Source organism: Hermetia illucens, chromosome 1 (assembly GCF_905115235.1).
Source record: "Hermetia illucens chromosome 1, iHerIll2.2.curated.20191125, whole genome shotgun sequence".
NCBI lineage: Eukaryota > Metazoa > Arthropoda > Insecta > Diptera > Stratiomyidae > Hermetia > Hermetia illucens.
Genome location: NC_051849.1, coordinates 106,522,261 through 106,540,648, shown reverse-complemented (window position 1 = coordinate 106,540,648; position 18,388 = coordinate 106,522,261). Strand labels below are relative to the sequence as shown.

General features: G+C 40.7%; 1 protein-coding gene across 2 annotated transcripts in view; it reads left to right on the top strand.

Annotated features, from left to right (window-relative positions):
• The window catches only part of LOC119650618, a 147,477-nt gene that overhangs the window by 28,596 nt on the left and 100,493 nt on the right, over positions 1–18,388 (top strand). For both annotated transcript variants that reach the window (XM_038053515.1, XM_038053507.1), the window contains exon 2: positions 328–667. In XM_038053515.1, the coding sequence (XP_037909443.1) occupies positions 616–667 (52 nt within the window). In that variant the 5' untranslated portion in view covers positions 328–615. The remainder of the gene's footprint in view (positions 1–327; positions 668–18,388) is intronic.

Sequence of the window (18,388 nt, the reverse complement as noted above, 5' to 3'; positions counted from 1 at the left end):
CTACAATGCATGTTCATTCTGAAGATCACATAAATTACGGCATTATAAATCATAATATAAACATAAAGCTTGGTAAGTTTAGTATAGTATGTGATTACTGCTTCAGGGTAACCATTTTGTTCCATAACCGTACCTTTGTTGGCTGACAAGCATTCGTCAATGTTCAGAAATGATCCTCTGGAACATTTTTTATAAGAACGCTAGAACTATGGGTTAGTTTTCTAATTTATTAGTTCCTTTCTTTCTAATATTACAAATCAATATTTATGTAATGATTGAGCACAATAATATAAAATTTTCTAAGATTCCTGTTGTTTCTCTTTACAGGACACTACATCTAAAGGATCGTCTCTTCGCTTTCTTGATGGACGCTTTGGAAACCATTTTGGAAGATGAGATATTTCTGTATTCTACATGAAACAATTCATCAATTCATTTATTACCTCAAATTTCGGGTGTTCAGTTTTCGTCCAGTGGCCGAGTGAATGAATGAAATAATGCGGTCAGATTTGAATCGTGAAGTGTCAAAAGTTTAAAAATTTTGAGTACCTTTATTTAGACCGAAAAATATTTATTTATTCTTTAGGAGATAAGCTATAAAAAGGATTTAGCACAATGAATGGTTGGAGTTTAGTATCATGGCTCTGCTGCGCAGCAATTGTTTACGGTGAGTGGTTTCTGTCTTTTATTTGTTTCAGAGAATAGGCAACCAGATAAGATGATAAACTTTATATGGTTGCCTATTTTCGTGGCTAGCATTGTTATATGGATGTATTGACCGAAGTCACAACTCGAATTGGTTATTATTAGATGAAACCTCGAGATACCTGGAGTTGGAATAGTCTTTGTAAAGTATCTAGCTGTGTAAGATCCTTAGATTTTCGTTGCCGGAACTTTACATGTTTTCCGAGGTTCGATCTTTTGGAGTATTTTCTAAAATTTTGTTGTACAACTTTCCCACAACTTTCTGTTAATACATCTTTGTTTTTCTTTAGCCTTTGTCCCGTTCACAAGCGGGGTTGGCCGTCGTGATCGGTTTCGCCATTTGGCTCTATCGAATGCCTCATCTGGGTGCAATCTTGAGGCTTTTAAATCCCCATCCAGCGTATCAAGCCACCGTTGTTTAGGCCTGCCTTTTGGTCGTTTACCATCGACTTCGATGTTCAGTGAATTCTCGTTTGCACGAATTGCGTGACCATACCATCGAAGACGCCTCTCTCGCAACTTTTACCCGATCGGTGCAACCCTATAACGATCGCGGATATCCTCATTTCGGATGTGATCTAAACGTGTCACGCCACTAGTCCAACGTAACTTCTTCATCTCCATTACCGCAAGACGCTGTTCATTGTCTTTTATAGTTGGCCAACACTCAGCATCATAGAGAGCGACAGAATGGACAACATTGCGGTAAATTTTAGATTTGAGACGTTCGTTGATACGTCGATCACAAAGAACACTAGTTGTGGAACGCCACTTCATCCAGGTTGCGTTAATGCGTGAAGCAATTTCATAACGCAGTTCTCCGTTGCCTGATAGCGTTGACCCTAGGCATTTCAATCGCTCAGTTCTAGGCGGATCACTGCCGCTGACAGTGATTGTGCCTGTTTCATGGGGATCAGTCGTAAAAATTTAGTTTTATTTAGACCGTATTGTATGAGCCGATCGTTGCATTTTTGGACAAGTTGCTCGAGATCATTTTTGCTATTAGATGCTAGGAAAACATCATCTGCATAAAGCAGTGTGTAGGGCGCTGGACGTTGGATATCCCGTGTGACGGTGTCCATAATAAGAACAAAGAGGAGTGGTGGGAGGGCGCTTCCTTGATGAACACCAACAGAGACATGAAGCGGTTTTGATACACCCGCCATACTTCGAACTTTACTTTTCGGATTGTGGTAGAGCAATTGAACCCAGCGCACGAGTTCTTCTGGCACTAAGTGTTGTCGTAAAGCATACCAGATTAGTTCGTGTGGCACACGGTCAAACGCTTTCTCCAGATCCAGAAATGCAATGTAAAAAGGGCGATGCTTCTCACGGTGTTTCTCCATGAGTAACCGCGCAGCGTGTATCGAGTCAGTAGTTCCGCAGTTTTTGGCAAATTCGGCTTGATTGACTGTTATTTCAACGATTTCGCAAATACGGTTGTCAAAAATGCGTTCAAAAATCTTTATGGTATGGGAAAGTAATCGGACCGGACGGTAATTTAAACATTCTGCTGGACTACCTTTCCTTTTCCATATTGGGACAATGGTACTTTCTTGCCAGTCAGATGGTGTTCTTTCTTCTTGAATAACCCGATTAAAGAATTCACTGAGCTACATTGTTGGGTCCCAGTTCTTTGCTTTGCAGAGCTCAGATGCGATGTCGTCAGATCCTGTTTCTTTCCCCGATTTCATTCGTTTTCTTGCTTCCTCGACTTCAGTTGCGCTAACAGGTGGAACTGGTCCAAATGTCGGCAATGATTGTGGAAGTGGAGGATGAGCAAATTCTTCAGTTGAAATCTGCTCGAAGTATTCTCGCCATCTGTCCGTTCCGGCTCGACGGCTGGTAAGCGAAGTACCGTTCTTGTCATTAACGCAACAGAAGTGTTCGTGTACGTTCGTTACGGCTTTTAGCAAGTCGATACAGATCTCTCTCCCCATCCCGAGTGTCCAGTTTATCGTAAAGATTTTTGTAATGGTTTGCTCGGGTGACAGAGACTGCTTTCTTTCCTCCCCGGTTGGCATTCTTATAAATTTGCCAATTAGCAAGCGTTTTATCGTCGAGAAATTTGTGGTAGAGGCGTTTCTTTTCACGGACCTTCATTTCAACATCATCATTCCAAAGCCAAGTATCTCAGTTGATGTACCGCTTACCCGGCTTGGTGACCCCGTAATGGTCGGCAATCGTATGAGTGAGATTGTTTCTTCTTTCTTCTCACCAAATCGCCACCATTTGATGCGCCGTGAGCCAGTGCGTTCCTCACGCTGTTTTTTCGGTGGATTAATTCGCAGGACGGCAATCAACGGCCGATGTTGAGCTGCGATGGTCTCATAGGGAACGACTTTGCAATTAGTGACAGTGGTAAAATGGTGGCGTCTTATGAGAATAAAGTCGATTTGCGTTTTACTGCTCACATTATAAAATGTAGGAAGATGAGACAATCGTTTGATGAACCATGCGTTCGTAAGTATAAGGTCATGGGTGTCCGCAAAATCGATTATACGCTCGCCACCCTCATTGCGCGCTCCAAAGCACTTTCCCCCATGGCACCTGTTACCGTCTGTCTTTTCACCCACATGGCCATTAAGATCGTCGGCAATAATAATATAGTCGTCAGCAGGCACGTGACAAGTCTTTTCATCGAAAAGTTGCCAAAAGGCATCTTCCTCGGCATCATGTTGACTTGTCTGTGGTGCGCACCCGGTGAAGAAGTGAATAGTGTGATCAGCGGATATAATGGTGAGCTTCATCAGCCGATCATCAAATCGTTCGACTTCTTTATTGGCATCACGGAAACCCTCTGAGATGGCAATGCCAACACCATATTGAGTGTGTGGGTTACCAAATTAGAGAAGTTTATAGCCATTTTTACCGCGTTCGCGTTCAATGTCGCAGCCACAGTAGATCTACTATAGGCAGTACCCTTAGAAAAATGACCCCACTTGCAAATTTGCTTGCAGAAGCTTATCTGTACACATCAGAGACGCTAAACAAGGAAAAGGCATAATCTTCGTCAAATCGTATTGGTAAGAGAGAGATCGGTAAGCTTCTGCTGATACTACAGCGTGGTCACCCATATAGCAAAAAGTTGTTTCACGTATTCACTTATACATAAGAAAAAATTTGCCAATCTCACCAATACATTGGCAAGTCCGGGCGGTATGTCAAACACAGCTGATCGGGTTTTTGGTACATCTCGCTCATGCTCAAGGGCAAAACAATTTGAAATCGTGTGTACTCGCACTGATTCCCCTCCTTGAGGGGCAAGGGGGAGTGAGGTAGCTGTCTAGTATCTAACTGTGGTCGCAGCTTTTGGCACCAGACCATCGGGTTTCTTGGAGAGCGTAGATATCAATGCGCCCTTTCCGAACTGCTCTTACGAGTTCCCCGGTCCATTTCTCCGAGGCTTGTGACTCAATCCGATTATCATGTTTGTAACGATATTGTATGCATTTTCTTGGTCGGCCTATCGCGGGACCTGTCACCAAGAGAGATCAGGTAGGATTTAGCATAGTGGAAGTACATAATTAATTGATAATTATCCCCGAACTTTATCGACTTTACTTACTCTTAAAACTATTTTCAACCTAACGACAGTGCTCTATAATCTCCTAACCTCTAAAGATGTTAACGAATATGATTTGTCGTAACGACGAAGAGTGGTGAAAGTTTCTCCAGGTCATCTGCTTTAGCAATGGCTTCCTTGAGGTGCGGGGTGAAATTCACATTCGCTTATAATTTTGTTCCAACATTCTGACGATTTTAGGGTTCTCAATCTTCAGTTTAATTCTTTTTGATCTTTTATCGATATAGATCTAAAGTATCTGCTTTTGAATACACAAAGCTAGGTGATGCTCTAGTTACTTCAATCGTTAATTGAGAATACCAACTGTATTGTACAATGTAGATCCAGAAATAGAATCCTGGGGGTACTTCTGATGTTACAACGTACAAGTCTAGGATTTTCCCTCCTATGCTGATGTAGAACTATAATATTTACGTTTGAAGAAACTGAATGCCAGTTAAGTTAGAGAGAAGGGGGGGGGGGGGGGGGAAATTCATGGAGAATCGTTTTGTAGACGAGTCCTTTTATCCAAACATCGAGACAATCGAGGATAATTATTCTAAGCTTAAGGACGTTTGGAGATCATTCTCTTGTTTGTAAGAGGGATTAGTGTGTGAAATTGTGGTGAGTGAAATCTTCGAACATTGGGGGCTTATTATGGAATTTAATTACTATCTCTGGGATTAGAGTGGTCAAAAAGATAGTCTGGGATAGTAATCTTCGTATCCGGCATTAATGTCGTTTGGTGGCTATGAAATAAACTTTTAACATTTCTTCCCCAGATTTGTGTGACTTTTAGGTGAATGAGGGTGTGAGCAATAGTTTCTGGGTTACGATCTCAGTAGTTGTATTGATTGCCCCATCGACTTCCTGGTGTGAGGGGCTGCGTACGGTTAATTGGTGGACATTGATTTGGGAGTGTGCCTGTTTTGAACTTGTTCGAATTAATATGGGCGGATGATCTCAGTGCGGTCAGCTGTCCCTTTGAGTGGCTCACATGTAGAAAGTTTCAGTTCAACTGTTCAAGGAAGCCTGATTCTATCGGACTTTATGAAGTACTCAATAGTAGCCAAATACTGACTGAATATACAGTCTACTGAGTGCTTCGGGTAATTCTCAAGAGAATGCCTATCCTGATTAGTGATCATGTTGCACTAGAAAGTATGCCTTGAATTGAAGTCTGCAGCAATTATGAGCTGATCTGTTCTTCAGATTGGTAGCTCCAACCAGACTTCATCTCTCTTTATGTAGATATAATTCAATTAAATTTAATGTATGTCTCCTGTACACTTTTTTGTAGAGTATCCAAACGGTCTCTTTGTTGTCACTTTTTTTGCACTTTTCCAATTTTCAATCAGACGGTTTCATTATCATCGTACTTAATACTGTGTAGGTGATAAGCTCAAAGCAGCGAGACAAACGTTCATGAAAACTCAGATTCGAATCCACGGCTCAATGAACGCGTTATCAAAGTACTTTAAGGCAAATTTTTATAGTATGTTTTTATAGTCGTGATGAATATTTAACGTATTATCAAGAGGACTGAGAGAGAGTCTTGCGAAAGTTCAGGGGACGATGAGATGAGGAGGGGAGGGGAGGGAATAACAGTGTACGAAGGGGTTTTCGTTCAAATATTTTAAAGTACAATATATAAATAAAATGTGAGGAAGGGTATTTCATACCCTCTAAGAATCAACTAAGCAATAAATCTTGCAAAATTATTAGATTGGATTCACACACAGTCAACCTTCTTGTATAATATGCAAGCAACATGTGTGAAATTGCATGTTCATTTATGCACATAATCAGCATTTAAATAATGTGAAAGCAGATGTGAGTCTTGTAGTAGAAATGTGTGTTTACTCACCTCAATCATCAAGAAATGACGCGAAAAGTTCGCTGACACTATAATTTACATGCGCATTTGTTCTGAATGAACAATATATATGTATATTCATAAGTATGCAAAAATTAATTATAACCCATATTCTATGATAAATTCTTGGAGCTGTTACATACGATATTTCTAATGATATTTCTCAATGTCTTATACATTGCGGTTTTCTCATTGAATAAGGTCGGCTTAATGAGTTCCGAGTGCTTAAGGAAATTTCCCATAAGTATTAAGGGCACATGAAGAGAATTGCACTCTATTATAATCCCAGTTAACACCAAGAACCTTCTTGCGGAATAATTCAAGGTCTCATAATTAAAGAAAAGCGCTAGAAAGATGAGCTATTATATAACAATTGATCTAAGTATATTTACAAGATGTATGGTAAAACTATTGAAGGTTCCGTCTCCGTTCATGATAGTTAGAGACCATAGAAAATTATGAATATAATTTCTGCTATCTCTTCGAGTGGAGGAGCGTGGGTTTTGTGCGGGCTTTTTGATACCCAAACCTTACATAGGATTAATGGTAACATCGAATGTAGGGCTTTGTCTGATAGAGGGCTGTCATAAATCATTCGATGCGATGGCCGTGGTGACCCCGAATCTATTCCTTGGGTAGGAACCCTGGTTATTCCTAGTTAGTCCATAAATCATGAAACCCTAAATCCTACTATACTAAATTTCAAATATATCATTAACATTGGTGAAAATGTATGTATGTATGAAAATGGATAACTTTTACAGTAAATTTAGTCATCATAATCATCAACGGCACAACAACCGGTATCCGGTCTAGTCCTCCCTTAATAAGGAACTCCAGACATCCACCAATTAGATATCCCTAAAATCTGCCAGGCGTCTCTCCTTTTTCACCCATAGATATATAGGCAGTTTGTACGTCTCGGGTCGTCAGCATACGCCAGTAGTTGGGCGGCTTTAAAGAGGATCGTACCCCTCAGCATCACGGATCACTTTTTCCAGGGCCAAGTTCAAGAGGACGCATGATAGGACATCTCTTTGTCTTAGACGGTTGTTGCTGTCGAAAGGTCTCGAGAGTGATATACTGCTTTCATCTGGCCTCGCATATTGGTTAGGCTTAGCCTAGTCGGTCATCAATTTCGTAGGGATACCGAATTGTCTCATGACCATGTCCAATTTTACCCTGGCTATGTTTCATAGGCGACTTTAAAGTCGATGAAAAGATGATGCAACTGATATCCATATTTCAACAGGGGGGTATGGGGTACCCGGCCTAGCAAGATAGCGGAGAATATCTTATAGATGGTAGTCAGCAATGTGATACCTCTATAAATGCTGCACTGCGTGATATCCCCCTTTTTATGTATGAGACAGATAATGCCTCTTTGTCAGTGGTCAGGCATTGATTCGTTGTCTCACGCCTTGAGCATAAGTTGATGAATCGCTTGGTGTAATTGGTCGCCTCCATATTTAACCAATTCGACTGTAATTGCATCGGCTCCTGACGACTTATGATTTTTAAGCTGATGAATTGCACGGAATGTTTCTTCTGTACTAGTAGTATTTGGCCGTCGTCTTCAGTTGGCAGGATCTTCAACTTGCCAATGTTCTGGTTGTTGAGTAGTTCATCGTTCCCATATGCCATCGTTCCAATATGCCCATTCTGTCGGAAATCAGATTTCCCTCTTTGTCCCGGCAGGAAGAGCATCGAGATGTACAATCTTGCTGACTTGTTGGTAAAACTTGCGCGTCTGGTGTGGTTGCTGCCTGTAGTTTTAGAGTTCACAGATCTGTTGATTCTCCCAGACTTCCCTTTTCCGTCTGTGAAGTCGCTTCTCCGCTCGCCGGAGTTCGCGGTAAGTCTTCGCAGATTGCTGCCGAGTATTGACTCGGTATGCAACATTCTTCCGTTCCATTGCTAGTTTACATTCATCGTAGAACCAGCCGTTCTGACTCCTTTTGCGGCTGGGGCTAAGTATGTTTGTGGCCTATTTATGATAATGTTCTTCAAGTGATTGTGGAGATCATTTGCCGATGCTTCATCACTAGGATCTCTGTTGACTGTGGTTATTGCGGCATCCATTTCCCTCTTATAGGGGTTGCAGAGCGCTGTGTTATGGATGGTTTCAGTGTTAACTCTCATTTGATTGTCAGAGGGGATCTTGGGTGGTGTTGTTATTCGAGCTCGGAGCACCATGCCAACGAGATAGTGATGCGAGTCTATATTGGCCCCCTATATGTTCTGACATTCATCACGTCTGAGAGGTGGCGGTGTTTGATCAATGTGTGGTCAATTTGGTTGAGAATAGTCCCTTCTCGAGGGGCCCACGTTTATTTGTGGACTGCTTTCCGTACAAACCAGGTACTTCCAACAACCCTTTCGTGTGACACTGCTAAATGAATAATCCGCAGTCCGTTATCATTTGTGTTTTTATGTAAGCTATGGGAGCTAACATATCGCCTGAATACGGGGGACGTCCCTACTTGGCTATAAAAATCCCCAAGTATGATTTTAATATCATACCTGGGACAGGCTTCGAGAGTTTGTTCTAGAGAATATTCTTCTCCGACTCTGTAGGGGTGTGAACGTTAATGAGGCTTATATTTCTAAATTTGCTTCGCAAGCGCAGAGTGCATAACCCTTCACTTATGTTTTCAAAGCCGATAACAGCAGGTTTCATTTTTTGGCTCACTAAGAAACCTATTCCGATCACATGGTTTACTGGATGGCCGCTATAATATATGGTGTAGTGACTTTTATCCAGGAAACCGGCCCCTGTCCAATGCATCTCCTGCAACACTGTTACATCAGCCCTGTATTGGGATAGGGTATCGGCTAGCTGCTGGGGAGCATTCGATCTGTACAGGGAGTGCACGTTCCACAAGAAAATTCGTTATTCCGTTGTCGTTGCCGGCTTCGTCGTTGTTTAGCGAATTCAATCCGAGGCTCCTTTCGAGCCTTCGTAACAGGTTGTTTTCCGTGTAGAGTTGTCAGCCCTACCCATCCCCCAAACTGGATGACCAGGTGGTACAATTTGTCCCGTTTTTAGGCGCGGGAGACTCGCCTTCATGTTTTTACGTCTGCAAGTGAATATGTAGATATTGACAGCAGGAATTAAATCAGCTTGATCACTTGGTTAACAGCAGTACATTCAGGGGTTTCATTTGGTATATTATTTTGGCTTTCCATAGACCTTGCATATCTTCAAAACATTTTCGGGGTACAAGCATTAGGTTGCCTAAAGTGCCTTATGTTGCGGGAATCTTTCACGATCGCGATGACACATAGGTCACTTATAAAAAGAGATCTGAAGCTAGAATTATCGCAATTTTGAAATTTTCTTGAAATTACTTGACATACTATATCAGCCTAACGCGGATGAAGGAGCGTCCCTTAAGTGGTATCTTTTACGCTCAATTTACTTTTTACAATTACTAAGCTGTCGCAGCAGAAAGTCTTAAATCTCCGCGATAGTATCGTTATTGAATTTCGGATACTACTATTTAGCACTGAACAAGTACCTGGGTCAAATCAGGGGTTCTAATCTAGATTGAATACCGTTGCTGGCTACCGTTGTCGTTTTGAAATGAAGTACTTTAACACGTTCACGGCTCAGATCCAAATTAGACTGTTTCGTCATCAATTATTATTATTTTTGTTAAGCCAACAATCATCGCAGCATGGCTTGCTCTGTCATCGCCTATGGCTTGAACTTCTGGGAAGCCACCAAAGCATCGAACGCTAGCTTGTCGTAGCGAAGGGGAAAATATTGTCCAGGGTCTATGGTATAACTTGCCGATTGGTTTGTATTGGGTACATTTGCGATCGATATAGCGTCGAACCCATTGTGGAAAAGTCACGAGAAAGGCATCTTCGAAGCTGTGGTCATGTTATATACATGCCTACCTTATTCATAAAATTAAACATGGTACGCCATGGATCTTCATGTTCGTCTGTCTACTGTCCTAGGTTTTTATTTTTCTTACTTAAAAAAACTACTATTTACATGCTTAATTCTAACTTAGGATAGTTACAACTACTTAAAACTTAAAATCTAAATCGCATACCATAGCGACTTGTGCTTATCCTTTATGTATCCTTACTATGCCAGGAGTGCCAAAGAGGGAAAAGATGGAGAGTTTTATGTGATTACTCATAATTTGGCAGGGCCTGAGCAATATAGCCAATGGGGATGCGCTATCCTGCTGGTAGAGTTGCCGAATTAGTGGATTTGGGTGGTCTTCCGTTTTCTCGAAAAACCTTTCCATCAAATTCAGAACATATTCTCGAAGTGGTTTCACTCTTGCTCACCGATATACTTCGGCGTTTTTCACGACCTTTCTAGTCTTCCAGTTATAAGATAGGCCGGTGCAATGTCTTAGTATTGGGCGTTTAGACGCTTCGCATTTTTCATGGCAGGATTGGAGCAGGTGATTCACGTAGGCACTCCGTAACAGAGGATGGGTCTTATCAGGGTCTTGTAGAGAATCAGTTTGGTTTTGGCACTAACACCTATTTTCTTGCGAAAAAGTTATTAGATCTTATTAAGCGCGCCGCGTGCCTTACTGATAGCGAGTTCCAGGTGCGGATTAAATTTGAGAAATTCGTGAAACTTAACTCCCAAGTATTTGATCGTCCGTGAATTGCTCACTGTTATATTCCGATTTTAATTTTCAAGCGTTTAGCATTTTTATGGGTACTTATAGAACCTGAGTATCTAGATTGTCTCCTAAAACTACACAATTGCGTTTTTGCCTCGTTTATTCTAATGCCCCAATAGTGGAAGTATTTTTCTATTGCTTTGGCGGCTTTGTTGGGGCGGAGGTTTGACGCGAAGATAAGGGTGTCATCGGCATATTAGATAATGTCAGTGCCGGGGTCAGGAATAGGAACGTAACTGGTTCGAAAACGTCACTAACGTTTTGTAATGTTTAGAAAGGAATTTTCTAATTAACGTTTTAACAGTCGCAGTTAAGGCCGGATCATTTCGAGGCGGAGAGGTATTGAGCTGAGCCTCAAATGGTTTCGCAAGAACTTGCGCCTTTCTAGTGTCACTGCAGGCAGGTTCCCTGTTCTTAGTAAGAACGAAGTTTCGGGATTTGTGTCTACCCGTCAACGTATTTGTATTCTCAAACATATTAAGCCCGGGTTTTATGTCTGCGAACTTCGGGGTCAATTCTTTATTGCGGAATTTGCCGAATAATTGTACTCAGGCAATTAATCCGGGAAAGCAATACTTTGTGTTCTGCATTGACTTTATTTCCATATTTGTGAAAAGTCCGCTTGAAGTTCCTGCGCCATATTTCTCTGACTTTCATGTGTGACATGGGGTAGAGAATAATATTCGAACTCGTTGACTTTTATCAGTTTCGTATATCTGTGTGCAGCAGTGTTGATGGCGTCAGTGGCCACAATTATTCTTTATCTGACAAGTTTCGGGTTATAATGCCCTAATGAGTTCGGATAGCTGCGTAGTTAGAGCACGAAGGTCATACGAAGGTCGCAGTTCAAATCTCTCGGGTGGCAGTGGAATTTGTACCGTGATTTGACGTCAGGTTGGGTGGTGAGATCAGGAGCGCGGAATTGAATGTGATAATAATTGATTCCATAAGTTAAGGATAAGTTTAATCGCGGCGAATTGACGCTGCTCATTGCTGGGCGCAGAAGCGAGAGTTTCAACCAATTGTAGGAAACTTCTTGTTTGGTTGCTTGGCGTTTGCTTGATTGGCAGCTTTGGAAATAGGTTTCTTAGCAGTTTGCGCGTATGACACGTCTGGGCTGGTTAAACTCTGTTAAAGTTGAGTCACTGTTTGCTTGGCTGACGATTGCTCAGTTACCTTCTGGGTTTTGGCAGCTTCCCCTCTGGCTATCATCTCTTTATAAGCTTGCAATTTGTCCGCAGTTCCAGCAATGCGGAACTTCTGTCGTGGGTCTTGAGCGTTCCCCACGTGGATGTCTTTTTGCGCATCTGTGCACATTCAGCAATTTCGGGCGATATATCCGAAGTTTTGGCAGTTGTAACACTGGTTTTCAAAGACAATCTTTTCATGAATGATGTACTTCAATTTGAAAACTTTTCTTAGCTCTCGGGAGGGCTTAAAGTTGGCTATAAAAAGACAAGTTTGAGGTTTCTTAGGGAGCAAGGGATCTTCCCTGTAGAGTTCCTTATCTTGTTTGGTCATAAAATTTGGAAGTGGGTACTCTGAAGTGAGTTCGGCCATAATTCCTTCCGGGTCAGCTTCCCAGTGAAGATAGCGGATGATTATGAACTGAATTCTAAGGAATAGAGGGGTTTTTGTGCTGGCACTAAGTCCTTACTCATTAATAAGGGAAAAAATGTTGGCATTGTTGCAAACGGTTCTGTCACTTCTCATATTTTTTAGGGTCGCCTTTAGGCCTTTACCGTTTAAGTTTTCAGCAGCTGCTGGACATTAATATTATATGCCGCAATTGGAGGAATTTTCTCCTTTTTGGACTTTAAGGCACTAGCTGAGGACGCACTGACACTAGGTACCTGTGGAGCACTTACAACTTTAGCATTCACCTGTTGCTTTTTGGGCTTGTCCCGCCGACAGGCGAAATTAAAATGGGCTTGTTGCTCCTCTTCGATTACGTCAAGGCACATCTTTTCTCCTTCGGGTCCCTCCTTTGGCTCACTTGCGGGTTCCTCCGCCGTGGACGGAATGACGTCGCTGGTTGACGTGGCTCGCGTAATGGAGGATAGTCAGCTGGTATTTCCGTTGGTTTGGTCAGGGCAGCAGCGTTCGGTCTCACGTTCATAGCGGGAAAAACTGTTGGCAGCATAGATTGCAGAGATTTCACCGTGCCGCTAAGTTCGCTGATCGTTTTCATCAACAGCTCGATTTGAGTACGCTGATTCTCATTTTGCCACAGCGCATCATCGTATTTAGCTCGCATCTCGTCAAGCGCTTGGGCGTAGGCATTTGTTGCCATTTTTCGAAGTCGTTAATACGCTGGGCATTGTTGGTGGTTTTGCATCGCTAAGGGCCGCTTTTCTCCGTACTCAATACTTGGAATTGCTAAAATCTATTTTTAAAAAGAGTTAGTTTAGAATGGTTGACGAGTCACAACGTCCGGCGACAATCTGGCGGTAATATAAATCTCTGCTCCCAAAAGCTGGCAGTTGATAGGAGTGGTGAGAATTTTCCCTGGGTAGGCACGAGTGCAGGTTGGGGACAGTCCACTTTCTTTGACTCTGAAAAAAGGCATCTGCTCTCCACGGCAGTCAGATGCAGGATACCTAAGAGATAAGATGTAAATGATAAAATGAATATCGGTACATTCAACGAATATCCAGTACTAGTTATGTATGCATAAATGATGCCATCTAAACATTATTACATAAGAGATCAACAAACCTTTTCATACCTGAAGCGCGGAGGTTTGATTTCCGATTTGTTTTAATTAGCCACTTTTCTTTCTAAGGATTTCTTAACTTTTTTTTTTGTGAAATGCATTCCTTCAACTTTTACCTTTTATCTTACCTTAGAAAAGTCATATGGCGGTTCGACGATGAGGGGTATGTATTGGACGGGAGGGTTAAGTGGCCAAGAGAAATTAAATAGATGATAGGCTTTTAAAATTTGAGGTTCTTTAGCCTCGCCTCAATGCCTAAGGTTTATTACTCGCTAATGCGGAGAAAAACCTTACAAACTCTAACCTAACCTGATTGTCTATTTCTAATATAATTACTAAACGTTAATATTTCATCTTTTCCATGCGGTTTTGTCACTTATGAACTATGCAATGAGTTTATTTTATGCTGATTGAAAGGAATATCCTCTTTTGAATACTTGAAATTCTAGGGGCGACTTTTCTTGTGTAGACCACAAAACGGTTCCCATATACACAAAACGGCTCCAAAGCCTAAATGAAGACGGAATTGTCTCCAGCAGATACTTTTGCGGTTGAACATAATCTCGCTGATTGTATTATGCTAATAACTTACGTTTATTTGCGGTCCCTGAAAGTCGTTCTGTTTCTTTATTTCCTGGCGACAACAATGGCCACAATGCAATTTACAACTTGGAATCCACTTTAGTGACGGTTAAAGGTTTCGTGTTCTTCATTGTTAAATTAAATTGGTTTGGTATTGTGAATAGAATTTATTGCAGGTGCCAGAACGAAAAGTCATAATAAAATTGAATTGCAATTCGATCTGGTAATGGTCAGAATGCAATTTTTCGGCTATTTGATTGGGCTCATTGTATGGATAATTTACTACGTTAAGAGAGTTACACTAGTCACTCCCGTAAATTGATTTGAACTTGAGGAAACAATCTCGAAACTGGCGCGTGCGTGTGCGTCGAGGTTTGAAGGAAATTAACGGTCTCATTTGAATTGATCATTTGATCATTTGATCTTTAAATGACCCTCCTTAAATAATTGTTTTTATAACATTATCAGTGGAGCAATAACTGATGAAATCTTATCAAATAAACCCAATCGAAGATGGGCTAGCTACAGCGTTACTCATACGTGTATGCTAATTTGAAAAATGCATTTTTAATTCTTAAGTTCCCAAACGATTTATGCTGACTTTGCATATCAAATTCTGGTTTGGATAATGAATTCGGAACATATCAAATGAGATATATTATAGTTGTTATATTTCGATGAAAATCTTAATTTCATGAATAAATTCTCCTCTAAATTGCCAAGAATTTGATGGAATGCAGCAAAGTACAGTTAGAAATTCCATTCCGTAACTTACGGATGATGATTATAATTTTTGTGGGATTTTATCAAAAGTCTTTTATAATGGACACACGCGTAATGTTATTTTTTAGTAATCATTTAAAAATGAGGAAGTCATTACTGGAAATACAAATTCTTTCCTGGACAGGCAAAACTGGTTCATAGAAAATACTCAAATTATATATTAATGTTGAGCTTCGAGAAAAAAATTTTCACCGATTATAATTTTGCTCATAATTGTAGGATTTCGTTCAAATCCATTAGTATGCCCTGTTTTATCCTTTAAGATGGTCTTTTTGATAAATTTCTAAATTATATTTATATACCACTATTAACTTTATTTGAGCAGATAAGGGTATGGGATATGTAGATGATATATGTAGATTTTTCGGTTGGGTAGGTCCTGAGAACGACACTTTTTTCACTTTATCATACATATATATATTTGGAGTCCTAGTTTCCTTATCCACCGGTTTATATTTCAAGTTAGACCGGCTCTGGAAAGTACTAACTGTGCCCTTTGGTATATAAAGAATTCATATGAAACTCAACATCAACAACAAATCATGCAATTCATTGCATGCAAAGGGACTCACAGACCACGCATTCACATCAAATTTTGTAACAATAGGTTCAGTCGTTTCGGAGTAAATCTGGTGTGGCAGTAATGGTAGGTAAGGTTTTGTTTTATACAAAAAGTAAGGCTCAGCATCTCGCAAATGCTGCGACGTGGGAGGATGAATCCAGATTATTTCTAACACCCCTTTTTGCCGCAACCTACGGTGTTTCAGACTTTCCTTGACTTTTCCTGGCCGCACGGATTTGAGATTTGATTCTTCGGTTGTATAAATAAAACCTCCCTTTAAGCCACAATTTTTTAATTCCCATATGCACGCTTTGGTAACTATTTGCTACCTTTCCCAGAAATTAAAAAAAATTATTCATTGACCGAAAGTAAAGGCTTTTATTGATACAATAGAAGAATTGATTGAGTACGGTCCTATCTGTGTTCCGATCTAATTCTTGAAAATCAACATTTTATCAAAAGTGGTACCACCGCCTCATAAGACTGATTCTGAGCAAAATAGAATTTTTGACGTTAAACCTAATGAAATAAAGCAACAGTGAGCTGGGCTATGAAATTATTACATGCACCAGCAAAAAAACTTGGCGTTCCACAATTGGCGTTCTTTGTTATCGGCAGATCAACGATTGCATTAAATCATAAAAATAGCCTCAGAGTTATTGGTCCTACTGCATTCTGTTGTTCTGAGAGCTAGTTCATAGTCAAAAACAATGAACGATGCGTCGCGTAATGACAACAACGATGTTGCGTGGAACCAGTGGCGTAATTCGCTTTGGTCACATCCGCGACCGATTTGGGGTTGAACCGATTGTGATAATGACGAGAATTGACTTGCTAAGATTGGTCTGAGCTCCAATTGGAAACGACCAAAAGACCTGCCAAAGCTTCGATGGCAGGCTTGATACCTAGTGTCTCGATTCCTCCCAGAAAAGGGGGGAGGGTGTGAAAGTGGCGCAATAGATTGACCCCGGCCGACGCTGCCAAAACTAAAGAAGAAAAAACAAGTCGGGAAACCGGAATCTGGACGCTTCAGATATGAAAGGTTTTGTGCATTTCTTTTATAAAAATATTTGAGTGTGGGCTGTGATTTGTCCCATTAGAATCTAGTACGTAATATATGCATTAATTATGTAAAAATATCCACTTTCAAGTGATATTGACATTCAAAGTCTTGAATTTGAACAGAAGCGACAACTTTGACCTATTATAACTTTGTTTGTTATTAATCACCAAATAGGCGCGGGTGTCATTTCCACCAAATTTGGTAGGATCATGCTTTATATTATAGTCTACGTTGCTGCAAATTTCGTGGTGCTAGGATGAATTTAAGGGGGTTTTGTAGCCAATTACTAAAAAATATAGTAGTATACTATTATTAACTTTATTTCAAAAGATATCGGTATGTAGGGTATCGTCAAACCTAGGCATCATATAGCGACAGCCTCTTGATATTTTTCAGATTTTTCGGTTGGGTAGTTTCTGAGAATTGGTGAGTTAAAGAAATGATAACTTTCAACTCCCCGTACTTTCCACCTTTCCAACAAATGTTAAAACTAAGGCCAGCTTGAAAAAGTTTCAGTGAAGACCTTTAATTTTATGGTTATGGGGAGGAAATTGTGATTATAGACAGTGACAGAATGATTATTTTTGGGATACTATTTTAAAATAAATGGTCGGGGAACTAACAGGGAATTATAACGGGGGAAATGGAGGTGTTGAAGGGGAAGCGAAATAGAAATATGCTGAATAGGAAAAAATGAATCCCTCACCCACTCGTTACTGAACAAAGAGGACTAAAGGATGCGGATGCCGAGGTGCAACGGACGCTACTACTAGTAACACTCAGATCAGGCCTTTGATTGATCAAAATCGCGCAATCGATCAAGATAAGTCGACCCCGCTTCTGAATGGAACAAAGGTTGCAGAAGAAAAAGAAGTTTCACCAAGGTCGACGTTCTATTCCATGCATTCATAGCGGAGCGGAAAAGTGTGACGTGGAATGATGAATAACTTCACCAACAGCGATTATCTCATTTGCGACAATAGTGGACATTTTCGGAACTACTCTTCCGTACTGGTTTTATCCAAGATTCCGCTTTTGTTGTAAAGAGCATTTTTCCATGTGCTGCTCGTACATAGCAATATAGAAAAATACTAGCTCTGAACAGTCTCAACTTGATGTTGATGTTGAAAAACTGTATTTCCAGATTTTAGACAAGGGAGCGATGGCGAATCTAGCGTGTCACCGTTGGCAGAATTGGCGCTACCTAGGTATACAAATTGATTGACGGCTTCGATGTTCTGCCCTTTAATGTTAATAGAGAAAGTGCGATGATTCGTCAGATTGAGAAACTTGAGACTTTACTTCGAAGCAGCACGTGACATTTTCCACTACCATATGTCGTTCTAAGAATGACTATTAGTTTGCTTGGAATGTTCTTCTTCATCAAAGTACTTCACATACACTCCCTGTTCAAGATGTCGAAAGCCTTCTCGAAACCAATAAATTACGGTCAAAGGGAAGATTTGAACTCTGCGCGCTGTTTTAAAATGATCCGTAGGGTGATAGTATGGTCAATGCAGGAAAATCCAGAGTGGAAACCAGATTACTCTCTATCGGCCAAGCTTTCAAGCTGTTCTTTAATTCGTTTCAGGATTATTTTAATTTTTGTCTGCGATCGCAAGGGAGCACGGAAATAACCCGGTAATTGTCGCACTCAAGACTGGTGCTTTGTCCGGAATCTTAACAATTAGTACTTTCTTCTACCCCTTGGGGTCCATACGGGTGGACGCAGCAGATCTGCAATAACTGCAGGTTTCAGCTATTAATAACTCTGCGAGGAGACCGTCAAACTCTCCTTGAATGCATTGATGGCCGAAATTATTTTTCTTCTCCTTAATCTAGATTTTCTTGCTTTGGAGAACAACAAAATCTTCC